Source organism: Apteryx rowi, unplaced genomic scaffold, assembly GCF_003343035.1.
Source record: "Apteryx rowi isolate R43461 unplaced genomic scaffold, aptRow1 scaffold_116, whole genome shotgun sequence".
Classification (NCBI taxonomy): Eukaryota; Metazoa; Chordata; class Aves; order Apterygiformes; family Apterygidae; genus Apteryx; species Apteryx rowi.
This window is the reverse complement of record NW_020447375.1, coordinates 1232544-1253473: the sequence shown is the minus strand read 5'-3', so window position 1 is coordinate 1253473 and position 20930 is coordinate 1232544. Positions and strand designations below refer to the sequence as shown.

At 44.3% G+C, this 20930-nt stretch overlaps 1 protein-coding gene across 2 annotated transcripts in view; it reads left to right on the top strand.

Annotated features, from left to right (window-relative positions):
- The window catches only part of PCDH15 (protocadherin related 15), a 293502-nt gene that overhangs the window by 245489 nt on the left and 27083 nt on the right, over positions 1-20930 (top strand). For both annotated transcript variants that reach the window (XM_026081044.1, XM_026081033.1), the window contains exons 26-28: positions 4443-4658; positions 9243-9331; positions 18614-18790. In XM_026081044.1, coding sequence (XP_025936829.1) covers positions 4443-4658; positions 9243-9331; positions 18614-18790 — 482 coding nt within the window. The remainder of the gene's footprint in view (positions 1-4442; positions 4659-9242; positions 9332-18613; positions 18791-20930) is intronic.

The following is a 20930-nucleotide window of genomic DNA, read 5'->3' as shown; positions in this document are numbered from 1 at the left end:
AGAAACGCAGCGTAAGGCAAGACCACGTGTCAATAACTCTTTTAATATTCTTCGTGAACTTGCCGGTGGGCTGACGGGTCCGGTGGTGGCTTGTTTGTGATGAGCACGAGAAATGTCACCCAAACAACAGCTACTATTGAAGATCCATCAGATGACGACAGGTTTCATCGTTATCAGCATGAGCTAAGTTCAAACTAGCTGCTGAGAGTTAAACCCAATGGTAATTTTAAATGTTTTCTAGCCTCCCGGGTGGGGACACTCTTAATCATGAGCCTGAGGATGCTAACGGGGCTTAGAAAATGGACATGGGTGTTTTGGTTTTCTTTTTATTTCCTAGCTTAGTGCCGCGAAACAGATGGCCAATTCCACTGTTTCCAATCGGTTGCTGGCATGTAAAATAGCTTTGAGGACAGGATCATTTTTTGCCGGTAGGGACTTGCAGATTGTTGAAATTTGTTTGGTTCTGAAGCCACATCTGCCCTCGTACCGGTTTTGAAGTGCTGGTGGGTTTGCTTTGTGGTTTACCGAACGTTAAGGCAGCAAGTTTGTTGTTTTCTGCTTTCTTCACTTTTTTTCCCCCTCATTTCTTCGCTGCAGTACTCTTCTCCACTGCTGCCCATCTCCAGCACCTCTGAACTCACCGTCGTCGGCTTGATTTTGCAGTGGAAGCTTGTAGCTCTGCATCTCTCTGCATCGTTTTGGACTTAGATGATCTCCAGAGGTCCCTTCCAACCTCAACCATTCTGTGATCTCCTGGCATCCCCTCCTCAAACTTACCCTCCTTCACAGCCCTCTTTCCCCAAAACTCCTCGACTGTGAGATAGCTCGACTTTTCCAATGTCTTGCTGCAAGTTGTGCTGGTGGATATATACAGCCCAACACCACCTCCTCTTCCTCCGCGTGAGGAAGATGAGCGGCTGGGTGAGGGCTGGAGGCACGCGTATTCCCAGCACAGGGCTGAGCCAGCCGCTCACCGGCTCCGGCGAAACCCCATCCGCGTGGCCGCAGAGTCGCTTGGCTCCATGTCGGCTGGATTTGGCCCGGTAACTTAAAATCATAAATATTTATCAGTACTCAATCATAAGAGGATTTAGGAGACGTCTGCCTGTGTATTTCTTGCACGCAACAAGAGAAAGATATACTGCTGCAAGATTAAGATTAAGTATAGCTCTTTCTCTTCTTCGACAGTCATAACCCAACTTTTGAGATGTCGTCTATCTCTTCCTAATGAAGTGTCAAAAATATTTACCTTCAGGACAAATCGCAAGAATAGCAAACATCCTTAGTCTGGGCTGAAGGAAGTTGGTCCCTTGTGTCAACGGCTCGCAAGCTCTCTCTGGTGGCCCTGCCAAGGCGAACGTTGCACYGAGTGTCGTTGAGTTTGATCAAAGTACGAGTAGTGATGAAAAGGGGCAAGCTTAAAATATTGGAAATTGGTCTCTCATGGACTGCCCAAGTTTTGCTTTTGCACCTGGCTTTGCTCATCTGGGTGCAGAGGATTTTTGAGATGAGAATAGCCTGAATTTTAACACTGCTGAGGCCATCTCTCTCTCTGGAGTACCAGTGAGCTCTCTGAACTTCTGAAAATTAACTCATAGCCTATCGGCCAGCTTTGGGCAGCTGAACTGCAGGATTTTAGAGGCTGTATGCCCAAGATCTGAAAACTCGTGTTTCACTGAAGTTTCGTTCGTTAAACTCAGCTGCAAGACATATCACAGAGTTACTTCTAAGCAATTAGACTAGTGCTGTGACATTTTGTTCGGAAAGACTGAAGTTATTTAACGTCTGTGGCTGCAACGCTGATGTTGTACATGTGTTCCTCCCTGCTCTTTCAGAATTGCCCGGTTTGGGCAATTTAGGTCTTCTGCGTCACCCTAATTTGGATCCAATTTTTTTTTTTGACCTTAGCATACTTAAGAGCGTAAAACACTGAAAATGGAATTGGTTTCTGTTGTCATTAAAACCAACCACTATTAAAAATCCTATCTCTCTGGCAAGGTGGAATTTGCTGGCGCGAAGAAATGGCAGGCTCACGGCCTGACTAAACCAACCCAATAAATCCCTTTTAACAAAGAAATTGGCTTTTTATCGGAAGGGCGTAACGCACATCTCGCAGGGCACCTCCAGGGTGCCGTTAGCAGGGAGCCGCTGTAAATCCGGTCTCGCTGGGTTGAAGACCCAGCAGGAGCCAAATGAGAGCTCGGATTAGATGGCAGTCTCCTACCTGCTGCTACGCTCGGAGCTGTGACCGTGTCTCTGGTGCCAAAATACATGCCATGTGGTGTTAGAAGAATTAAGGTGGTTGTGTTTTGTTTTATTTATTTTTTTAGCCCTATAACCGTCATGCAAAGTTATGTGCAGACAGTGTTTTATGCCAAATTGGTCTTGTCCATATTGCTCATTGCTTTAAAATGAGCTATGCTGCCCGAGCTGTGCTTGGCTGGTCTTAGATGCGGGCACAAAGCGTTTTTTTTTTTAATGTGAGGCAATTAGATGATGATTTTAACAAAGTTAGCTACTCAGCATGGCCGTGAAATTTTTTTGTAAGAGGTTTTTTGTTTTGTTTTTTTTTCCTTGTTTCTTGGGCAGCTCATATATGCTCTTCACTATGGATGAATGAGCGGTGATGTTTTGGGGTGGTATTTACCCGGGCTGGTTGCGTAGCCGGAGGGAAGGAGCTCACCGTTATCTTTACCTGTTGGCTGACACGAGGAGGTGAATTCCAGAAAACCCTTTACCCTTCCCCGTCTTTCCAAGAAGTATTAAATAAAGGGGTTGAGATCATCCTTGAGGTGGTAATCTTGATTTTAAAGGGCAGGAAAGGGAACTATGTAGCCAAAGCACTTCAACACATTTTATATTTATGCTTTTTCTAGCCAGGGTGGATAGAGCTTTGTCAATTTAGAGGAAAGCAAAATATTTAAAATGGTCCTTGCGTCCTTTATAAGCACTTTTCTCTCTTTGACCGCGGCCCAGCAGCCAGCATCGTGGTGGGAGCTCTTCCTCTTCTGGGCAGCTCTACAGCCCATTTCCAGGCCCTGTGAAAGCACCCGTGCTACCTCCAGCTACGCCAGCCCAGATATTACAGTTTAAGTGGCRTATGGTTATATCTGTCCATCTGGTCTGACAGCAGCCGGAGTAGCTTGGAGCTTTGAGTACCTGGATCCTTCATCTGGCACGGGTGTCTCCTGATGGCATTGCGCTGTGCTGCGGGGATCTGCTTCTTCTATCTTCTCACCACCATTCCCTAGAAATTATCTGAGAATGGAGATAAAATAGGAGTTGGTAGAAGTTTCCACCTTATAGGTCTTGTTCACTGATGGCGAGAAAGCGATTAATGGTGATTGCTGGCCACCTATCAAAAGCTGAAGGACCTTGCACAGATAATGCTTTTTAGACAGCTGGTGGAGTATCACCATCAACAACTCTTGATGCTGCCCCAAGACCCGACTAGATTTTGATTGTTGTTTTTCTTTTGAAATCTGTGATGAATTATGAATTTTATGCAACGACCTGAACCTTTCTGCTGATGGTTTGGTTTTTTTCTTCCTAACATTAGCTGAAGACACAGGCCTAAGAAGACATTTGAACACTTTGATCAAAGCCCGCTAAGAGATGCTGAAGTGTCCCAAATGCTGAGTCAGTGCCCAAATAAGTGCCCGATGGAGTGGGCAACGGTGTAGGTGGTAATCGGCCACCGTCCCTCTGCCCCCTTGCTCGAGGGAGCGCACCAGAGCATCGAAAGGGTCCTCCAAAACCCTCGTCTCTGCATATGGGGATTGCTTTTGAACAGAAGCACGATACATGCAAGGGAATAGGTCTGGAGAGGCAAGAGCGGGGCGAAGCAGAGCTGTCAGGCACAAAGTAGATGCAATAGCTTAGCTCCCAGGGCTGCCTAATTTATGCTAGGACCGTTTTCTCCTTCTGCAGCGACCCAGCGATGGGAGAGCACAAGGACACATGTCCTGTGTCCGCCCATCAGCTCTGTGGCATAGCATTGCAGAAATACCACCGCGTTTCTAAAAACCAGCTAATATTACTCTAAAATAGACGTGCTCAGTAAATGAGCGTAGAGAATGGCTCTAAGGGGAGGGAGGACATTCTCGTTGAGAATTAAACTAGTCTTACCTGTTCAGTTAGTTGCAGACCTGAAAAGTTCATTTATATTTTTCCTTTTTTTTTTTTCCTCCCCCTCTTTTGGAGCAGTTTAATGCTAACAAAGGAGAAAGAAATTGCTGGAAAAGCAAAAACTGGATGCAGCAAAGTTAAATGAACCATTTAAAGTAATAGCGGTATCTGCTCTCCAGGATCTAATGTTTTAAACTTTGGAGTGGAAGAGCTTCACTGGACCAATGTGCAACTTTATTTAAAGGACAAGGTTAATGGTTCTTTGCATGCATATTTACTCAATTTGCCTCTGCTTGTTTTCTTTTTCCTATTAGGCTGACGATAAAGACACTGGGAATTACAGTGCCATGCAATACAGGCTCATCATTCCTCCAATCAAGGATGGTAAAGAAGGTTTTGTGATTGAAGCTTATACAGGGCTAATAAAAACTGCTATGCTGTTCAAAAATATGAGAAGATCCTATTTCAAGTTTCAGGTCATTGCAACTGACAATTATGGGAAAGGACTGAGCAGCAAATCAGACGTACTTGTAAGTATGAGCCAGGCACTATCTTTTTGGAATAATTTCGGAGGAAATTTGGACACTAAATAAAGTTTCATTCCAAGGAGATGTATAGCACGGTCATAAAAATGTGTGCTCTTGGTCTTTTTGAGTCACTGAAATCGAGCCTTTTTCAAACCAAAAGGCTTTCTGAATATCTGAAAAATACATTCGTGTTTCATGGCAGACCTGGTCTGATCTCCRTTACCACTCTAGACATGATATTTGGTATTTTATTTACTCAATGAACCGTTGCTAATGGTTCAATTTAGATCCTAATTGTTTGCATTAAACATTGCATAAATTACATTCTGGGTGTTCTTGACCCAACTGGCAGCAAAAAAATGTGCTGTTTTTGTGCATTATGAGTACAAAGCAGGTCGTGTCTCCATGGTAGGACACAACCATTTGCAGATCTATTCCATCTATTTTTCAAGCCAGCCAGCTCCCATAGCGAAGCTGTGAAGCAGGGTTAGCGTGGCAATAAGCCCCGAGCTAATAACTCAGGCTGAAAGCTTGATAGCTTGGGCTCTACTCTGTGTTAATGTGACTACGAAGCTTCCGGATCGGAGCTGGATCTGGTCCACCTGGCTTGCAGGGCAGGCGTAGCAGTGGAGTGGTTGTCTGCACTCCTCCCTGCGGACATACTCTAGTTTGTTCTGCGGTTTTTCGGGACGTACGAATAGCTGAGCGAACAGGCTCTGAAAATTAGAAACCAGGCTTGGGGAAAGCCAAGGTTGCCACGTCGCAGTTGTTTGTGTCTGGAAGGGAAGAGCCAAGGAGGAATTTGGGGCTGAGACTGTACTTCAAGTTTTCAGAGAAGCCRGTCTTCAAAAATGGCACCAACTTTAGGCCTTGAGCTCCTTTTTTGTGCTGACTTACAGGACGTTGACTTAGTGCAGTCACGGAAAGCCTCAAAGCTTAATTTCTTTCAAGCCTATATCACTTGATGGATTGAATTAATATTAGCATAATGTTATAGGGATGAAGTGCATTATCTTGTTCATGCAAATGCTCAATGATACAGATGATAACCATAGTACTTGGTTTATTGAGTTATGCAGGAATTCAGCGAGTAAACATAATATATGATGTCCGCATGCTTGACCTCCCCAAATGGTAGGGCATTCTCATGCCATTTATGTTGTAGTACTATATTAAAACGTAGCCAGAAGCTATCAACATTAAAATTAGAGTGTGTAAGTAAGTCTAATTAATTTATAGAGGCATATGTAGGTTGTCTTARTGAGTCATAGGCACTGTCATACAACAGGTTGTTGAGCAAGGCGTGAAAGCTCAGAGTAGCTGTAGATACAATGACACCATCCTAATGTGAAAGCTCGGGTTAGCAGCGAGCGTGATCCATTCATGGAAGATCACGTCCTTTCTAACTAGACTAAGCTGTTCCTGGGCTTCGTGGTCTGAACAGAGAATGTCCTGGTGTCTGTCAAGAGTCGCTGCAGCGTCAGGCGCTCAGACCGGGGGCTCTCACTGCTTCCAACGCAAGCTCAAGGAGTGTGCGGAGTTAAGAGAAATGCAATTAATTGCTCTCATGCAAAAGGATAAGATGTGGGGCAAGAGGATAGGCTGGAGGAAGGTCTAGGGAGAAGAGGTGGGGTGGGATGGATGGGACCAGGACACTGCCTTAGAACCCCAGCTCTGCTTTGTGAGCAGCAAGAGCTGCCAGCTCCACCGGTAAAGTGTCTTCGTGCTGTAGGAGCTGGTCCGCATGAAGGATACCCATCTGCTCCTGCTGGCTGCTCCTGGTTAGATGACTCTAGTTAGACCTCTGTGGATTTAAAGTTTGGTTCCATGCGATGGAAATTCACTTACTAGCTTCTTTGAGAAGAAAGAGAGGAAATTTCATATTAAAATAACTTTGCTGCAAGTAAGCACTTAAAGGTGCTCAGGAAAGGTTGATGGCGAATATTCGTTATGATATAATCTTTAATCGAATGATTTTTTTTTCCCCTTCCACAAGACCCCCACCTCATTTAGTTCTCACCGTAGGCTCCCCCCAGGAATCGGTTAGTGCCGTATAATGACCAAGGCTGCTGGTGGGGACTCTGCCTCGTTTTTTTAAAAAACAAATCAGAACGTGCCTAGTGAACGAAGCAGGCAATCAAAGGAAGATCACTCGTTGCCTCGTGGTGATGAACAGCTATGTGCTCTCCCTGCCTCTGCTGCAGACTTCCCATTTGTGGTGCTCCTTAAATAATTTAGCCCCGCGTTTTGCCAATTTTCAGCAACGTATTCTTCAACTGCCTGCAGGCCCCATCTGCAGAACTGTTGACTGCATAAACGAGACCAAAGCTGTATATTACCCACGGGGAATGCTTTGAAAACACCAAGTGTTGTGAAAAAAATCAAGCCACAAGTTCCTTATCTTGGGGGCTGATGACTGTGGATAGCGTTATTAATTTGGTGCCTCTTCTCCCGTTCTTGGCGTGGAGTAAAAACACTTTTCTCACCTACATGCGTATTGCTGAGATACTTCTGTCTATATTTTTGAAGTAGTCGTGCACCGTGCTGTTAATACTAATGCTGTAGCCTGGCAACAGCAAAAGCTTCCCGAGGAACCAGGTGTCGGATGGGCCCCATGGCTGTGCCCCGAAAAGCCCCCCGGCACGGGAAGGATGGGTGCCACGGGAAGGACGCCGGCTTTCCCGCGCCTTCCGCCTCCGCTCCCGGTGGGGTTTCCATCTTGCCTCGGATGGAAGCGAAAGGGACCGCTTTCTTCCCGCAGCTTTTCTGACAGCCACGTAGTTAAACTGTACTTAGGACCTCCACTTAACAGTAATTTTAATAACTGAAAAGGGAAAACCTTTACAAATGCGTATGGCAAGCAAGTTAACGTTCCTATGGAAACCTTCATGCTTTCTTCATTTTGGTTTCACACCCTTATTTCACTAGAGCTATTTATTCATATTTTTGTATACGAACAAGCACTCATAATTTTGTGATCCGTTGAGTATCAAAAGAATGATTGCCTCTTTTTTTAAGCGCCGCACTTACGCGGTACTCAGTAAATAGGTGCACAGGGAATTGCTTGAATTGGCCAATATAGTTAATTCTATTAAGCTATTCATTGCTTTTGAGTTCCTTTTAATGATCTTAGTCTAAAATTTAGTTTGAGTTCCTTGTAATTCTGTTTTTCTTGCCCAGGTGTCTATATATGCTGATCAGTGCATCTGATGGCATTTCAAGAATATTTAAATATTTTAAGTTGAATTAAGCTTCAAAGCGGGTGAATCGGTGTTTGATGTGAAAGGATATTATGGCCCGTCTGCTGAAGTGCTTGCAGGGCTCAAACTTCTCTTTTGAAAATCAAGGGTTGGGTTTTTTTCCCCATTAACAATTAAATTGACTACTAGGTCTGATTTTTAAGTTTTATCGGGCTTAACGTTGTCCTACTTTTCCAAATTTAACTACGCCTATAGAGAGGTGGTGTGGGGCGTAACCATTGGTGCAATGCCTGGATGGACGTGAACCGAGCGTTAAGGAAAGTTTTACGTTCTCCATCCGTATATGGGGAGCAAYGGTTCCTTCCATAACCTAGGAGGAGGTTGGCTGCGCTTGCAAAGAGAGAGCTATTGCAGAATGCAAAAAAAAATTAATGGAAGAGAGGGAAAAAAGCACGCGGTCATGGTGAGAGCAATTTCAAGCRCAAGGCAGCCTTTTCTTGGGATGAGACTAGGTGAGATGTGAAGCCGAGTTTGCCAACCCTGGCTGTTTAATTTGATGCATGCACGTGGTCTCTTGTGCGCACGGACCCGCTAAATGGCCATTGGGCAAGAGAAGAATTATTTTGCTTTTTTGCAGTGGAAAACGCTAAACGGAGCAATTTGCCCTGAGGTCCATCAGCTCTGTGGTGGGCTCCTGCTCTGGATTTCACCTAGCGCTATTAATCGTTAAACTCCGCAAGTGCTGGGAGTGTTAAAGGGGCGTTTTTGCAGCCGATGTTTTAAAAGAGAAGATGTCAAGCCATGAAAAGGGCACTGTTATGTACAGTTTTATGCCCTATAGAGGGAGAAGCTAACAAACAGAATTACAGGCTAAGCTAAAAACTTGCRCTGATGACTTCATTGAAAATTGTTGAATAATGTATTTTTTTGTAATTTTCTAACGAAGCGTTGTTAATTTAATCTAGTATTTGCATTTATATTGGCACAAATGGCATATTTCCAAGGCTGGATTTTCCTGTTGAGTCCTCAAAAATACTGACCTGCCAATAAGTGATTTTGCTCATGGCTTGCGGGAGATCGGTACTTCTGTAAGCAAAGGCTCGACTAAGGAAATCGGGCTTTGCCAGCCCTCCTGAAAAAAGAAACTTAATTCCGATGCCGTCCAGCAATTACAATTCCAGTTAAATCTTTGCCTGCTGTTTCTTGCTTTCTGCTGCCAAGCAAAGCGAGGTTTCCCGGCTCTCTTAATTTTGAATTAAAACGCGAAGTCGGTGCGCGAGGGCCCGGCTGCGAAGGCAGGAAAGCGATTAGCGCGCTCGGTCGGTACACGGGGCAGCGGGACGTTACGCGTGGAAGCGCCAACTGAATGTCACTCTTTTGTTTCCAGGTCTCTGTGGTCAATCAGTTGGATATGCAAGTCATCGTCTCTAATGTTCCTCCCACCCTTGTGGAGCAAAACAAAGATCAACTCATAGGGTAATAAATTTATTTACTCTACGGCTATCGGAAAGTCGCTGCTCTTGTGTTTGGATTCAGCAAGGAGCTCTCCCGTTATGCTGCGATCTGGGATTTATTTTTATTTTTTGCAAAAAGACTTGAGAATGAGCAAGCCAGCGTTTTGATGGCGGGCAAAACTGGGTGGCCCTGGGCCCCCCCCCCCCGACACGTTAATCCCCATTTTGCCCTTCCTCTCTAGAGAGGCAGAGGCATTTCTTTGCTTGCACCTTTGCCCACGTTGTAGGCTCAAACCAGAGCCACCCCCAATACAGAGCGCAGCGAAGCCTCGAAACACTGGGCGCAGAACATGCAGCCGTCAAAATGTAGAAAGAACGTAAGTGAATTTAAAAATATGCAGAAGGTAGAAAAAGAATGTAAAAGAAAAGAATGTAAAAGAATGCAGAAAAAAGGATGTAAAAAAGCATAAAGCGTGTGTTTGGAGGGTCGGGGCAGTGCATCCCAGTTCGGTGTATTGCTTCTTTGGGTGACGTGGGCGTGAGAATTTAGAAAATTTATGCCCACCCGATTAATGCCAATGGCACCCTATAAAATTGCGATCGCAAAAGTTGTTAACGGGGTGTCGTGAGTCAGGGCTAGCGGGCCTGAAATGTTGCAACGGGGCACAGGTGATTGGAACCATCGATGCTTTGCGGTAAAAACGAGGCATTTTATCGTATCGGAAGCCAGCTAAAGTCTTTTTCCTAAGGTATGTTTTCCTAGAGCTCGTATGCCGCACCACCAATTTCTTCTGGGAGGAGTCAGGTTTTCGTTTTTAGTTTCTTTTCATAAGGCGAGGACACATCGCTATACTTTGTGTCCTTAGGGATATAACCGTGAATTAGGCAACGTAGGGGAGAGCGCTATAGGAGATGGAGTTTCTCGTTTGCTTTTTTAAATTACGTGCACGCTTTTGGCAGCTCGGTCAATCAGTGCCGAGCGGTGTTTCTGATTTCCGCAGATCCGTTGCACCCTGACTGTCGTCATGCTTTTACTTCTCCGCGGAAGTTGCGGTACCGTGGGGCTGGTGGTATCATCACGCTCTGGAAGAGAAGAGCGTCGGCTCTAGATGGCCCGTTGTTTCCATTGGGCTAAAAAAAAAAGCATTAATGGATTTACTTCTGGAGATTTAGGAAATGTCCCCCTTTTTTCTCTCCATTTTGACCCAGGTGTGACTTAGCTGATAGCTTCTAACGTCGGCAATGCTAATGAAGTTGCTCGGGCAATAGCTTGTGCTCACAGTGACTCCGTCTCCCAGAGCTAGGAATAATAAAGTCATCTGCCTGCCTTACCGCCGAGATGCTGCTTCCAGGCAGTGTCGGGTGTTGCGCTGGAGGGGGGAACCAACGCCTGGTGGGCACCGTGGGTTTCTCCGTGACGTCGCGGGGCCCTTCGGCGCCCCGGCGAAACCTTTGGAAAACGCTGTAGCTGGCATAGCCCACTGGAGCCTGGGAAAATAGCCCGGAGCCGCACTCCTCGGGCTCCATGCTCGAAAGAAAAACAGCCCAAAAATCCTTTTCTGCCAGAAAATACAGAACTAAATTCCAGATTCTAAAAATCCGCAGCCTTTAGTGAAAATGTTTGCGGAGACCGAAAGTCTCCAGAATACTTCTGCATATGCATGCTTGTCTGTTTGAGACACGCATTTATTTCATTGCCACCTTCAGATTCCTCGGATTTAAAACAGTATCTCCCTACTTGTATAAAAGCTTTAATAATTCATGCAGGACGTAAAAGCAATATGAACTTGTGATTTATCATGCACTCTACAGAAGATATACTCCCAAGCAGAGTGAAAGCAAATAATTTGTGGACCTTTTTCGGGCTACAGTATTTTTGCCTGTAGAGTTTTCTGAGCCATTTCACATAATGGACTAATTTATAAAATCGGAACTCTTCATATAATTTGTTAACACAAAAAAGATGTATCATTAACTAAATCAGTCGCGACAGAAGTTGTTCAGCTCTTTCTCCTCTTCTTCTAGCATTGGAGTGATATTAAATATTAAGCTGATAAAAATACAACATTTAACCACCAGTTGCAACTCCTTGGCGACTGGGAATGTTGGGGAGGCGGGTAGTYGGTCATTTTTGAAATTATAGTGATTTTCACAATAAGGTAAATAGTGATTTGAACAACTCTGGAGAGCAAGTTATGAGAAACTCTCCCCAAGCTGCCTGTAATTGTCAGTAGAAAGCGGCTACAACCTGTTAAGAAATATATAATTCAGATCTTGCAGGTCGGAAAGGCTTGCTCAGCAGAGCCCGAGGTGTATATTGGTTAATGGTCCAAATAAAGGAAATAGCCTCTTGAAGAAAAGATTTAAGGTGTCACCATCTATTTCACTTTGGAGTTTGGGCTTTTCAAGAAAGAAGACGGGGACCCTGAGCTGACGTTTCTGAGCATGTCATGATCCTTTCAAGTCGCTCCATGAGCACCTCGGTCTTCCTCCAGCTCCTTTTAATTCTGCGACAACTGAAAAAATGAAGCGAGCCTTTGTGGAGGATGAAGCTTTTCTCCAGCAAGCTGCTCTTGGTGGAGGCAGCGACCGCTATTTTGGGGCAGTTTTCTTGGAATGTGGCACTGTTGGTGGGTGAGCTGGTCAGGTGGGTCAAGACAAGTCATTTACTTGCACTTGGGCATATGACTCTGGAGCTGCTGAAGAACAGTATCATCTCCTCACTTTTAGAAATCTTTTAGAAGTTGCCCACGCTCATCCTATATGGAAAGAAAGGAGGTTATTTTCTGACTAAAGGAAGAAAATCTCCCATTGTTAGCATAGGAACCTTTCATTGGAAGAGGGGTCCTGATGGAGTCACCCCATACTGCAAATAAATAAGCAGAAATAGAGATAATTGGTTTATTATCTATTGAATAATAAACGACGTAACAAATAAACCTATCTCAACGCTACTTTTCAAGACAGAATTACCAGAAATAGCCCGGGTGATAATATCTTCCATGTTTATTTTGGCCTGTTGCAGGCTGCAATGCTTTGAGCCGTACGCTTGCAAATGAACCGAGCGCTTCCGCGGCTAAAGAAGATCCACGCTCAAACTTCAAGCGCAACATCAAAGTGGCCGGGCAGTTTCCATTAGAAAACCCAAGCATCAAACCCAGTGCCGGTCCTGGGAGAGAGACCTAGTGAGCATTTCAGAATACAAACGTTCGGTCTTCTAACTCCAGTAATTTGCATATTTAAAGTTAATTGCCACCATTTTTCAATGGAGTTGCCTGCTCTGCTTCGCTACGTAGATACGGTCGTGCATGGATGAGAAATAAGATACAGTATAGCAATAGATAGCGATATAAGTGATATATTGTATAATATATCACATGATATATTGTAGTGTATGTATTTTGTTTAGCATATATTGTAATTTTATGTATATAATTGCATAGATAAGATTATGTATTGCATATCTATATGTAGATATGAGCAATATAGGAGCTGCAATGCATAGTCCTTTCTTCAGGCAAGTTTTTCAGAACCTGAATGATTTCCCTTAAGTTGTTTTTGCTGTTGACCATATGGCAAATGGTGTTTTCTAACCTCAGTCGCGGAAGCCAGTAGGAGGCATTTAAAAGGGACAGCTGACGTGAGTGCTTTACTTGACAGTTGCGTATACCATTGTGTTTTATTTCTTTGTTCCTGCTTTCTTTTTCCTTAGAACGTTGCTAYGTTCTGTAGAGGCATTCACTCATCCTCCCAATTAAAATACAGCATGTTTATCAAAAAGCGTGTATTGAAATTAGAGGTCATTAGACATCACTGGGACTCCAGAATTCTTGGTACTTCACTCATCTTCCTTAAGTGACTTCAGGCACAACATACCCCAGATGGGCTGAGATGCTGGTTGGAAACGCGATGCCTCTAAAAGCACTCCTTGCTGCACTGAGACACTCGACCTTTGTGCACCGTGCTCCATGAGCACGTATGAGCACATGTCTTCTGGTTTTGGCTGCAGTATAGAAATCACTCAACCTCTTTAGTTTCCCGGATGGAAAAATGCCATTCTGTTGCTCGGTCTATGGTTGTTGCCATGTGGTTGCTGAATCGGGCTTAGTTAAAGGTGAGGGCACATTTTGCCGATTGGGGTGGTGGTGGTGAGCTTTCTATGAACTGTTCTCCACGGCTAGCAGCTACTTTCCTCCCCATGGTCGCAATGTTCATTAGTCACAGGTAGCACATATTTTTTTCCCAGGTGTGCTTTGACTTCTTTGCACTGGATCGTTCCACCCTGAAGTAAATTGCAAAACGAGTGAATCAATGATGAGATCGGAGGGACGCTGGCCACCAGCTGGCTGTTTGCTTGCATCGCGTTTCATATCCGCTCTGCCTTTGGCTTTGCTCGGAGAGTGCGTGTCCTGCAGTTCTCCTTTTGTACGGCGTTTAACAGAGTGGATCCCGTTTCTTTGCTGATCTCGGGCTCTGCCGTAATCGGGATGGTTAATAAAGATAGGCAGCAATTTCAGTAATACAGACTGATGCTGCTTGCTGCTTCCACTGTTAGGTGGGAAACCTATCTTCTTCTCCCCCCTCCTCCTAATAACAGTGTGTTCTTCTGTTGATGTATTTTCTCTGAAGCACTAAAGCRCAGTGCATGACTTCTCAGATAAAGCTGTAAACTTCTGCTTTGTCTTGAAATTGCTTGCTATTGCAGTAAAAACCCTTTTGTGCTGAGATCTGAAGATCCATCTCTTGGGTCAAAGTCAAGACTCGCTCTTTGGGTGAACGTAGCGTCACGTTCCTTCTGTGACTGGGAAAAATGGTGCTGAAATAAAAAGGGGGGTTGCGTGGAGGTTTTGGGGAGGACTGGAGAATACATGATGAGCACAAAGGGAAGAAGRGAAACTTCAGCAACGTATAAGAAAGCTAGTTTCCCATGCCTTGTGCAATATAGGAATGGGATAACTAAGTATTAAGACGTTTTCTCTGGCTTATTTCCTAAATAATTTAGATGTGTTATTATATGCAGAGTAAATGTGCCAGCCGTGATGTTTCTCCAGAAACTGGTATAACCTCTTCTGGGCTCTACGTACCCCATGGGTCTGTAATAACGAGCGGGGAGCAGGCAGCTGGGGTCCCATCATCCCCAAAGCTGTAACTAACTGCACGGCGGGGCAGGAATTGGTCCTTGTCTACTTAGGAAAGTACCRTTGAAAATCGGGCAGTTTAGCTGTCAGCCATTAAAACCGTTATGTCTCGACACAACTGGAATTTGGCTGAAGTCGAGCAAAATTGGGAGYGTATACTCAGGTTAAAAGAAAAAAGAAAAAAGCTTGAAAAATCTGTATTGAGGTATACCAGCAAAGCTCCATGCTCTTTACTCTGCRTTGCTGCTAAATAAGCTTATATTTTCAAGTAACTAGAATTTGAGCGTATTATTATTATTGCAAAGTTACTCTAGGGAGCTAGAATATTCAGCAGAGGAACCCAAAGTTGCACAGGATACCAAGTCTTCAACACTTGTCGCTCGAGGTGTACATAGTTATTTCTGTGTCCTGAAAGCAAGAACAGCTTATTTTCTCTGAAATTATTTTTATGGGCTCCAGAAACTCCAGAAATACATCAGGCTGTAAAAAAAAATGCAAGAGAACCGAACCATTTTTTGCCCCCCTTAGAATTTCCCTGCTATGAAAATGGTGGGATAATTAAATTCAGGTTCGGGTGAAAGTCTAAAGCGCGGTGTAGTTTGACGGGTTTCTTTTGTTTGCGTGCTGATGCGGAGGATACGCATAAAATTTAGGAATTCTGCCCGAGGGTCTAAAACCACGGGAACGTGGCGGTGCTTTTTAGGGCCGTGCCATGCATCTTCTCCACCAGGGACAAGGCAGGGTCATTAAACCTTGCTGCTGACTTACCAGGTCTTGGGCAATGATTATTAGCCATATATATTTGTACGGGTGCCGTTGCTGCCAGGTTCTTACACGGCTGACTCCGCACATCATATTTCGAGGTGGATTAAGTCACTCGTGCAGGCGTTCCTGTTGGTTGCCTTCCAAGCGTGTCCAAGGATGGAAAAAAAAACCATCTCAGAGTTGGCAGGGCGTTTTTAAGGCCACGTTATGCCCTCGGCGGCAGTGAAAATCCTCTTGTCCTTCGTTTCGCTTGGCGTYGCTGCTTGGGATCTGGAGCGCAATAGCAATGAAGACGCCCTAGGAGGAATTTGCGTTGGTTATGTTATATTTGCAGAGCTAAAGAGACTTAAAGCAGCGGGTACGTCTCATTACCCACCAAGTCGCCAGGTCCACCTCTCGCTACACCAGCGCTGGGAAAGTGCTAATTGCACTGATTGCATTAACGAGTGAATTTTAAGCTAACTTTTGCCGATAAATACGCCGGGACCGCCTGCACGGCTGTTACTCGGGTGTGCTTTAAAACTCGCTTCTTGTGACTAGTACTGCAAGCAGGTGGCCGCTTGGAGCAGGGTTTTAAAGCACTGTAATGCTTTTCATATCGCAGGTTCAATTGAATGGCTTTTAAAATAGTTCTGCGGGGAACTGCCCTGTCGTTAAGTGCATTCTTTGACTGCTGCTTTTCAGTCTTCAGTGCGTTTTTTTAATATTACCTTTCCCGCGTGTTATAAATTTCTTCAATCTGGGCGTACAATTTATATGTGCTAGGTGAAATATTACGGCCGTTCAACCCTACTTGGTTACGTTTTTTGCAATGCTGAAGTCATTGGATTGCAATGCTGCATACTTCTCGTAGTCAGAAACTAGTCTGTTATTTATTCTTCCGTTTTAATGATGTTTTAGACAAAGATATGGTCAACAGCAATGGATTCCAGCAGAAGTCATGCCCTGGATTTCTGGGAAAAAGGGYCTGTTGTTACCAAGTTCTGCGACGTTTTAACCTTCTAGCTTTACAGGATTATGAAAAATAACAAAACTCACGACCAAACCCACCGTCACTAATCAGCAGGGAGCGGAAGGGTTAAAGAAGAATCTGTCGCGACCGGAAAAATAATTGCGACGCTTTTGAGAAGCTGATTTGATTTCTACTTTGGGGAAAATCAAAATTCACGGCAATCGTAGCGAAAATGTGTCCAAACATGCCTAGATTTTCCCGTGATGGGCAGGATAATAGCTCTACACAAGGAAACGAAGCCAGACCCCTCAGCAGCAGCAGAAGATAACTGCAGGCTAATTAGGGAGGGAAGTCTTGTACGTGCTTAGGCTGTCTGAATCCGTGTGCAAAAAGCCATTCTAGCCACAGTTATGCTTTCTTTCAGTCCCTTATATTTGCATGATGCTTGGGGATTTTTTTTTATAGTAATCTTTATATCTCAGAGTTGCTCTGTCAAGCGTTACCCAGCAGAATTATTGCTATTCAGACGTCGGTGGCAGGATAGCATCCTACCTGCCAAATACGTGTGCGTCCAAGGCAGAGATGAGTAGAGTTTACCATTTCGGCAAATAACGGGAGCGCTTGTTCAGACAAGGCTGGTCAGGTAGCRATGTATCACCCAGGCTCCTTGCTACCTTTTTTATTTCGATTGCAAACAGCACTCTGTGCCGAGCGTATATATTTGCTGCTAGATTAGGACCTAGTTCTGACAGACTTCAATTTTTCAGACTCTTTTGGAAACGCTTGTGTGTTCAGCGCACGCTAGATTTTCACGCAAAGAGCGGAGGAGCTGGGTGGATAAATGGGAATCAGTGGCCTCGAAAAATTACAAGTTGGCAATATTGCTTTGTCAGCATTACTTTGCTTTGGAAATCACGCATCGGGGGGGGAAAAAAAGCAACAGCAAAATGTAACCTCAGCAACTGCAAAATATTGTGTTTAAGACACCAAGTGAGTTCTTAAATTCATCCATGCTCCTCTTTGTTTTTGCAAGATTTGTCTTCCTCAGCAGCCGGTGCCTGTGTCCTTAATACCTCAGGTAGCATGTTCCCTCTTGTTCTCATGCTTTTGCATCCTTTGAGATGTATTAATGTCCTTGCCCCAAAGCGATGGTTGAAACACTTCTGATGGCGCTGTCTACACAGCTTTCCATTTTCCTTCTGGCTCCATCCGTTCTTGCCTGCGTTTGGCTCCCCAGCCATCTCTGCTGTCACCCCCAGGTGCAGTCTTGATGGCAACAGCAGTTGTCCCAGTTGCATACAGGAGTTTAAGTTCAGAGAGTTGGGCTGCAGTACGTCTAAATCCCTTTCTCCTTGGATACGCAGAGCTGCAGATGCCCAGAAGCAGTGAGGACTCCTAAAATGGGTGGTTTTAGTTTGTAGCATGCTACAGGAGCTCAACAAGTTCATGGGCACCGTTACAGTAGCAGACCAGACAGGGAGGAAGAATAATAATATGAGGGTTTTTTAACTCTATTTTAAAGTTATTGTCCTTTCTGAAGCTGCTTGAGTGGCAGAGTGAGCCAGGCTTATAATTTTCCATAAATTCCCTATACCTCAGYGTCAGGTGTGCTTGCTGTCTGTGCAGGAACTTCTCAGGTGCTCAGTGAAGACCTTGCCCCGTTGATTTGCTGCTTAAGCAGTCACGGTGTAGACATTTCGACTCAGCGTAGGCATGAGTACTTCTGCTTCTTTGGAGGGAGGTTCTGCACATGCCCATTCCTGCTTCTCTTTGGAAAAAGAGTAGACTTGTTTTGGTCTATTGTTATTACACCCTTGTTATCTCGGGCATAGCTGCCTGTAAATTCTATTAACCTATCTTTCTTCTGCTTGTATAACTTGTGCAATTTATTATATTTTTTTTCCTGGGGTAAACCTGTTGGCTCGATATTCTGACTTTCTTAGGGCTGTAAAACTTGCTCATGCCTTTCGGAGTAGCAGGTGTTCTGGCACCTGATCCGTTGTGCTTTATTGGAGGCCCAGGTGAAATAGCCCAYGGAAAAGGGTTGATGTTGTTGTTTCTGTGTGGGAGAATTTATTATATGCACCCTGTGTAAAGCTGGAACTGCAGAGTTCTGAAGTCGTATGACTTTTATATAAGAGGATGACAGTTCTTATTTGTAAAATATAGTTGGTATTTCCCAAGAGCAGTTTAAAACTCAACTGATGTCATGAATACAAAGAGTTAGACTTAAGGACACCGTTTCTGGTGACCTCCCCTAACATTGCCAAGCTTTTCCCAAGAGCTGAGCATTTAAGAAGTTATGTTAGACTGGAGATTTTATAAAAAGTGCTCTGAAGGTTACCTTCTAAACTAGAGTTTTTATCTATTAGCATCTAGTTCAGACCGTTGTCAGTCTTGATTAGGAGAAATAAATCACTGTAGCTTTCTGGCTCCATCTCATTTTTAGGATTCTGGAACGCTACATCCAAGACCAGATTCCTGGTGCAACAGTAGTGGTGGAATCGATTGGGGCGCGGAGGTTCGGGGATGGATACTCTGAGGAGGATTATACGAAGTCTGACCTGATGGTCTACGCGATCGACCCTCAGACAAACAGAGCTATAATGAGGAACGAACTTTTTAAGTAAGTATCTTATTTGTCACTCTTTCTATGCTTCTGATGACTGTTTTGAAGCCTGTTTGTTTCTGTTAGCAAGTGATTTGACGCAACAGGAAAAGATAAATCTGTTGAAGCAGTTGGCACGTGACCCCTATGTCTACACTATATGCAGTTTGGGTGGTTGCTCCTTCCTAGTTTCAGTCCTATCCATTGACCTGAAAGGCCCCAGCAYGCATGTGGTTCAGATCTTGTCGCTTGTGAGGGGGTCACAATACGTTTGGTGCACGCTGGAGAGAAACTTCCCGTTCAGATTGCTCTGAAGTGATTTATTTTTGGCATGCCAAAATTGCTCTGTGATCAGCTCATGGTAAGGGGAGACAACTGGAGGCTTAGCTTCAAAACCACGCTTCTGCTTCCAACCAGAATGCTCCTGTAGACATAACCATTGACTGTTATCTTCACAACCCACTGTCCAACCTCACCACCTCATTATTAAAGTGGAAAACGTGAGGTTTGCAAGTGAGTCTTGCAGTGCAAAGACAGGCYGCTAATTCTGCAACTGTATTTAGCTGCTGGAGTGTGCTGGCCACTGGCTTTGGTGCTCCAGTCATGGACCTTCAGGCATTCTACAGTTTGTTTGGGGCATAAGGAAAGGAAAAGAGGGAAGGCGAAGAGGAGCTTAGCTCTTAGTCTGAAGCACAGGCATCGGGCATGACCAGGGTGTACATCCACATGCAGGAAATCAGTARTGCTCACAGGTCTTGTAGTCCAGGCATAACCTCAGGGGGCTGAGGAGACAAATACACGTAGGGACATCCCACCAGCTGTTAGAGATGAGGAACAGTAGTAGGTGGACCACTTATTCACAGTATGACACTGTTTAGTCTTCTCAATTTACTTCCAAATTAGCAGTTAGATTAGTCATCGCTAGTGGAGAGCAGGTTGCGAGACAGAATTAGGATCTCAACCCATTCAGCTGTCAGTGTATCAACACAGTTGTAGAATCATTTTGTCAGAAGCTATATTTCTGGCTTTCAACGTCCTGCATACGTATCAAAACAGGAAGAATGCTAATCAAACCCTTCTTCTAAAGCAGTCACTATCTGTTGGTTTTCTGCGTGTGTCTCACCTTTGTGGTTGCTTTTTATCTCGATGAAAGCTAGACCAGACTGTTCAACGATGGCATAAAGCAGCACGTCGGTCAGCAGCCTAAAAAGCAAATGGCTGTGAGCCATCTCAGTGGACTGTGATTGGAAAGGGGCTTGTTCTCCAGAGCTCTTAATTTAATATGGATGAGTTATAGCAGAGTAGAGCTCTGCATATATTCAGAGTTTATAGGTTGGAAGAGATCGCTGTGATCAGTCTGCCCTGGTCTAATAAAGACCATAGGGATTCCCAGAATTAATTCTGCTTTGAGCGTGTCTTTCAGCAAAATAACTGCTCAAGAAAATCCAACAACAGACAACCAACTACAACCTTTGTACAGTTATTCTAGTGGTAATTTATTCTTTCTGTTGAAAATTAGCCTTATTGTCTTTCTTCAGTTTGTCCAGATTCCATCATTGAGTCTTATGGTAACTTTGGGTGCTGGATTCAAGGCCACTCAATTGGTGCCTTGAGTTTCTGGTTCCCATCAAGGCCTAAACTTATGCTCAAACCATCCTCTTCAATTTTTTCTTGAGAACTGCCTCGAGCTCTTCACTCTAAGATACATTATTTTAAGTCTTTTAATAACTTACGGTTTTCTTTGTTTGAACCCTCTCTTGATTTTTGGTAGCAATTTGTCCTATTATTTACTTTTCCGCTTTTGCAGCTTGTAAATTCATTGAAGTCTGCGTTTTCTTCCGGTCGTAGATAGAAGCCAAGAGCTGAGGCCCAGGTGGGATCCCGTTAGAAACACTCTGTTCAGGTCTCGTTCACTGTTTGCAGCTCCTAGCAGTGAGCAAGCTCTTTGGTCCAGTTAATATATGCCAGAGTGGTCAGAGGAAAGTAGAAAGCCATGAACAGCTTTGAAGAAGCTGGCTTACATATAATGACTGGGTGAGGCTGCAAAATTCATTTCAAAAAACATATATTGTATGCACAAACATTGTGCGTACTGGCAGAGGCAAACAATATAAAAAGACCATATAAGAAGGAAAATACTGTTTTTGCATCCCTTTAT